Consider the following 6,000-nt stretch of genomic DNA (forward strand, 5'->3'; position numbering starts at 1 on the left):
GGAACACGGAGCAGCTGACCCCCAGCGGGAGACCCACGGCCCTCCCAGAACCAGCCCTCGATTCTCTTCTGTGCCCTGGAATTGGGTGACTGTCTCCCGCTAAAGGCAGGATCCTTTGGCAAGCCCACCTCCACAAGAAGCTTAATTCAGAACTCAGCCTCTCCCAGCAGCTGGGAGGAGCCTTGGGCTGGCAGAGGCCCTCTGTGTGCAGGCTGGGTAGCCACCTACACTCTGGAGCCTCCCCTGCCAGCCATGGGCCCTTCTGCACCCACGATGAAGTAAGACTTCTGTCGCGGGAAGTCCCTGAGCAGCTCGAGGTCTGACACGAGGTCCAGCACGTAGTCATGGCCTGCCAGCTCTGCCCACTGGACCCCATTCTTCATGGCCACTGTCCAGCCCCGCCAGCCATCTGCCAGTCCCCTGGTGACAGCATGCGGAAGGATGGAAATGAGGGATGGTGCCACCTCGGGAGACCCTGGGATATAAGCCAGACCCCAAGCATGACCAGAGTGGGCCCTATGGGCCCTTTGGGGGATCCGGCCTCCTCCCCCGCCTCCTCCTTCCCAGGTCCACAAGGCTGTGCTAGACAGAGCCTTCCAGGAACTGACCTGTGTCTCAGCATGTCTCCAGCCACCTCTTCCCCTGTGCTCCAGGAGTGCACCGGACAGGAGAACTGGTCACCTGGGGCAGCAGCAGGTGCCGGGCTCAGCCCGGGTACACCTGGGGTCCAGTCCTGCTGCTTCCACACCTGCCTCCTGCTTTGAGGCCTCCCCACTTTCGTCCTGGACCCTGGAACGGCACCCTCACTGCCCCGGCTCCCCTCCCCATTCCAGGTCCAGCCCCCACATCCACATGTTCACGTCTTTCCAGGGCCATGTCCAGCAAGCCCCTCCCCAGCTCTAGAAGCTTCCGTGGCTTTCCTGACCCCAGGGCACACTGGGGACTGGTAACTCCAGCTACCTCTCCATGAGGGAGGTGGGAGAAGGCAGCTCACCATTGAAGCAGCCCACATCCAGCGCCATGGCAGCCTTCTCCTGGGTTGCTATCCACTCGAGCTGGGTTGGAGGGAAGGTGCGGGCAGCCCCAGGGCCCTGCTGTTGGGCCCGGCCCATGGCCTGCATGAGGCGATGTTGACACACAGCCTGGAAGCCATTCCGCCCATAATCAGACACAAACCTGATGGGTAGGAGTTGGAGTCAGGACGAAGAGGGATGAGGCTAGCCTGGGGTGGGGAAAGACTCTGAGGCTAGTCTGAGGGAGGCCCAAGCTAGCCCAGAGCACTAAGGTGAGGCTGAAAAGGCCCCCAGACTAACCCAGAGTCTGAGACTAGGCTAAAAAATATCTCAGGCTAGCCCAGAGGTCCAGCGCTAAGCTGAAAGGATCCCAGGCTAGCCCAGAAGTATCTTAAGCCAGCAGAGGGGTCCAAAGATACGCCAAAGAGATTCCAGGTTGGCCCACCTAAGCTTGTTGAAGCAAATGTCACTGGTGGGGCGGGGGGGGGGGGGGGTGGTCTGCAGTAGGGGATGGGCAAACAAGTGGACTCAGAGGACTCTGCCCTCCATCTGTCAGGCAACTCTGGCTGCTTCTCTGGCCCCTCTGAGCCTTTCTCCAGGTTCTCATCTATACTAGAGATGGCCCTGAGGGTTCAACTTGACCCAGAACCAAGGGGCCTGATCCCTGCCAGCAGCAGGTGCTCCTCATGCCCCTCCCTGTCCCCCTCCCACCTGCCGCTGGGCCCAGCCAGGAGCAGCCGTGGAGCAGCCCTCAGTGGCTACAAGAGGGAACCTGGAGCTGTGCCCACAGGAAGCTCCGGACAGGCAGGCAGTGGCCCTCCCCTCCTGCCACAGATTCACAAGGCTGGCCAAGCAAGCTGCCCACGGACTGCACGAGGCCTGGGTGAAGCTCTGTACACTCTGTAGCTCACAGCCAGCCTGCAAGGTGGGTTCTGTTACCATTCCTAAGTTATAGGTAAGGAAAGAGGTTCAGAAAGGGGCAGTGACTTGCCCTAGGTCACATAGCAGGAGGTCACATAGCAGGTAAGTGTCGGAGCTGGGATTCGCACCCAGGGCCTGCTGGAGCTCTTTTCCTTGCAAATCAGCCTTCTCACCCAGCAAGGTGATACCATCATCAGTCATTATCAGGATGTTGACGATGGCTATGCTGACATGCCACATGCTCTGGTCTAGTACTTCAAATGTGTTTACACATTTAATCCTCACACAACCTCTGCAACAGGTACTCTCATTATCCCTATTTCATAGATGAGGAAACCGAGGCTCAGAGAGGTTAAGTAATTTGCCCAAGGTCACACCGCTTATACACGGTTGAGCTGCAATTTGAACACACTGTCAGGATCTATACTCCTAACCACCCCACTATACCCCCATGACGTGAAAGGTCAATGTCTCTCTTCCAAATTCCCCATACCCTGGTCTTACCACCCTCTGAGTTCTAGAAGTCCTTTATGCAGTCTCACCTGACTCCCACCCTCCACAGTGAATATGTGCCCTTCATTCTTGCTCTGATCCCAGCGGAGACGGAGAGCAGTCCCTGGCTTGCCTCCATGCTCCAGCTCCCAAGCACAGAGACCTCACTCCTGTCCTGACTTTTAACATCCCACCCAGGGCCTAATGCCAGTGTCACTGTCCTCACGGCCCGGCCCGACCTGGTTCCACTCACTTGAGCAGGTACTTGCTGAGGCTGGAGGAAGGTGCAAAGCCACTGAGACAGGCAGCCAGCAAGAGCCAGCCCCGCTCGGCATTGTGGGCGCTGGGGTTGTGCCACACCTGGTTGGCCAGCTGTGCCAGGATCTCGTCCCGCAGTTCGGGCACTGCCAGCCCTTTCTGCACAATGTAGTTCCCGAAGATGTTTTCCTGGGCACCGTGCAGGTGGGGGTCGCCCATGAAACGCAGGATCTGGGCCACAAACAGACTCCTTGGGCCTCTCGAAGGTTGTTCCCACAGGATCCCCACCCCCAACACACATCCCTCTCATGTCCTTCTCATGTGTCCCCCCGCCCATATAAAAGTCCTCCCTAACACAATATAATAGCTGTATCCTATGGCAAAACCCAGGCAGTTCACCCCAACTAGGGGAGAAGCCAAGATCTAAAGTACATACTGACTTTCTCTCCTGCTCACAAACCTTCTATCGTTCTCCATACAGCCTCAGCCCCCTCCCCACAGCCGTGGCCTCCAGCAGGCCCCCTCCTCCTGCTCCATCCAGGCCCCAGAGCATATTTTCTAACGTTCCTATCCGACCACATCCCTCCCATGGAAGCACCTTCCTTGGCTCCCTAGGGCCCTTGGGATGAAATCTGAGCTCTAGGTCTATCAGTCAAGGCCTCGTGACCCCTCTCGTCCTCACTCTCCTGATTCTCTGTTCTGACCACATCAATTTCCTCTTCTCTCTGTGCTTTCTTCATTCGCCCTGGCTGGGACATTCTGACTCCTCCTTCAACTCTAGCTCAAATGCCTCCTCCTCCAGGAAGCCTTCTCTGACCCTGCCCAGGACTTGATTAGGGGCCCCAGTGGGACCCCCTCTGTCCATGCTGGTGGCCAATAGCCGGGTGTGCTCTGCCTTCCCCTTCAGACAAGGAAGTCCGTGAGGAGAGGGCCTGGATGCATTCCCAGGGCCCCCCAGAAGCTCCGGAGAGGCTCCAAGGCAGCCTTTTTTGCCAGGAAGATGGCTGGGAAAAGAAAAGCCCTCAATCCCCAGACCCCAGCACAGAGAGGAGGCCGGGTCCCCTCTGCCCCTGCCAGGTGTCTGTCCTCCAAGGAGCAGGCTGGTCTTACAGCCTGGGCTAGTGGAAGCTCCTGGAGAGCCAGAAGAGGGGCCTGCGGCCAGGCCTCAGGGGTAGAGGCTGTGCGTTTGAAGGTGGTCTGGGCAGACCCATACCAGCTTGAAGACGCCCACAGCTTCCGCGTGCAGCTCTACGGGCAGCCGCGTGAGCGGCATCCTCAGGGGTACTGTCAGCATCCCAAAAGCAGGTTCCTAGGGACACAGGGCAGGCACGTGGGGACAGGGCACGGACAGACGGGCACACCTGGATCCACTCCTCTCTGCAGGTGGGGGTATAAGAGTCTGGGAGGCAATGGCTCCTGTCCCCACTGTGCAGATGGGGAAACTGAGGCTGGCAGAGGGACAGCACCGATCTTGGCAAGTTGGTGGTAGTGACAGTCTGAGCCCCTACCTAGGCCCTTTCTGGAGGGCAGTAACTTACGGCAGGAATGACGGGCTGTGGCCCACTGGTTGTTCAGTCTCTGAACTATTTCCAGACTGGGTGGAAACAGCTGCTTCCCGAGCCCCTGAGGGCCCTCCACGGCCGTCTGGGCCCCTGGAGCCCCCAGACTCCTCATGAGCCAGCAACTGAAGGGCTTACACCCAGTCTCACAGGGCACGGCCCGGAGCCTGCCCCAGGCTGAGGACAGTGTCAGTTCTAACTGGTCAGTGCTCACTGGCCAGAGCCACTTGGGCCTAGGCCAGCCCTTACCTTGAAGTGGCACCGGACAAACTTGGCCATGGGGTAATTGTTGATGTCCAGGGGCAGTGTGACACGGGGCTCAGCCTGGAGCCGGGGAGTCCGCACGGGGGCCACCTGGGGCTCCCGGGCCGGCCTGAGGCCTGGGGAGAGAGGAGGGCATGAGGCTCCCTTGCCCACTCACACCCACCCCAACCACACAGTCCAGCGCTGATGTACCTGCCACTGCTCGCAAGAGCCCGGCCAGCTCTGCTGGTACCTCCAGGTGCCCCACAGCGACCACCTCCCGCTTGCTCAGCTCCTGCACAGACAGTGCATGGTGAGGGGACAGGCCTGCCATAGCCCCCACCTGCCAGCCTCCCTTCCTGGCCCCTGCTGCCACCCAGACCCCCACACCCACCTCCTGCTCCCGTAGCCGCACCTCCTCCACCCGGAGCCTCTGCTCTGCCCTCAGCTGCAGAAGGGCAGATGGTCAAGGTGGGAAATGGCGGGCAGAGGCGACGGCAGGCCCAGGCCTGCGCGCTCAAGGTAGCGGCGTGAGAAGCAAGGGGGTCAGCTGGCCTGTTGGCTGGAGGCGACTGCCCCACCTCACAGACAGGCGGAGGCAGAGGTGTGGCCAGACAAACAGGGAGGGGAAGTGAGAAAGACAGAGCAATGGAGAGACAGTCAGGGGCAGAGGGCAGAGGGCAGAGGGCAGAGGGAGTGAGACGCGGGCGAAGGGAGCCACACAGGAGGATTTCGGGGAAGCAGCCAAGAGATGTGTGACAGAAGCCCCTCCCCTGGGGCCCCACAAAGCCTCCAGTGGAAGCCACGCAGTTCTGCAGGGCTTTGGGGAGGTATGTGTGTCTTTCCGGTGGCTGGTTTATGCGACAGTGGCCAAGACTGGCATTGAAGTAAGAGCAATCTATGTCAGTGCTGTTCAGTCGCCAAATTCTAATCGTACCCAATCACTGAGGACCCCACCTTGATCCCAGCTCAGGCCACATCCCTCCTGTGCAGCATCTCATTTTACCCTCTCCACAACCCCAAGGGGGGCCACGGTCACACAGCCAGGGAGTGGCAGAGCCAGGAGCCGAACCCAAGAATGTCCAAGACCAACAGTCTCCTCCAGTGCTAAGCGCCTCCTGCCCACCCCTGCTGCTCCCTGGACCCAGATGGGGCAGGCCTGGCTCCTGGTAGAAGGGCGAGGGGCGGGCCCGCACCTTGAGGTAACGCCGGTGGCTCATGTACGTGTGCACCAGGGACCGGAACTTTACCAGCCTCCTTCTCATCTGCTGATATCGTTGCCTGGGGTGGGGAGGAAAGAAGCATCTTGCATGCCTCCAGGAACAGGGAGCTTCCTACCAGGGCATACCCTCTCCCAAGCCCAGCCCTAGGGCTGCAGGGAGTCCCGCCCCCTCTGGACCACACCTGGCCAGGTAGCCGCGGGCCCGGCTCTGCAGCAGGACGACCTTGCGGCGCAGGGAGCGGAAACGCCGCTGGATGAGGAAGCCACGGAGCCGGCGCTGCAGCGTGAGGGC

The 6,000-nt window shown here is 60.1% G+C and overlaps 1 protein-coding gene across 1 annotated transcript in view; it reads right to left on the minus strand.

Moving 5' to 3' along the window:
- The window catches only part of MYO15A (myosin XVA), a 52,759-nt gene that overhangs the window by 24,755 nt on the left and 22,004 nt on the right, over nucleotides 1-6,000 (minus strand). Inside the window, exons 22-31 of the mRNA XM_070226611.1 lie at nucleotides 5,891-6,000; nucleotides 5,683-5,767; nucleotides 4,881-4,934; nucleotides 4,700-4,781; nucleotides 4,493-4,623; nucleotides 3,898-3,993; nucleotides 2,680-2,915; nucleotides 995-1,176; nucleotides 609-681; nucleotides 229-420 (exon numbers count right to left, since the gene is read on the minus strand). The exon at nucleotides 5,891-6,000 is cut by the window's right edge and continues 66 nt beyond it. Of these exons, the coding sequence (XP_070082712.1) occupies nucleotides 229-420; nucleotides 609-681; nucleotides 995-1,176; nucleotides 2,680-2,915; nucleotides 3,898-3,993; nucleotides 4,493-4,623; nucleotides 4,700-4,781; nucleotides 4,881-4,934; nucleotides 5,683-5,767; nucleotides 5,891-6,000 (1,241 nt within the window). The remainder of the gene's footprint in view (nucleotides 1-228; nucleotides 421-608; nucleotides 682-994; nucleotides 1,177-2,679; nucleotides 2,916-3,897; nucleotides 3,994-4,492; nucleotides 4,624-4,699; nucleotides 4,782-4,880; nucleotides 4,935-5,682; nucleotides 5,768-5,890) is intronic.

This window comes from Equus caballus, chromosome 11 (genome assembly GCF_041296265.1).
Source record: "Equus caballus isolate H_3958 breed thoroughbred chromosome 11, TB-T2T, whole genome shotgun sequence".
Lineage (NCBI taxonomy): Eukaryota > Metazoa > Chordata > Mammalia > Perissodactyla > Equidae > Equus > Equus caballus.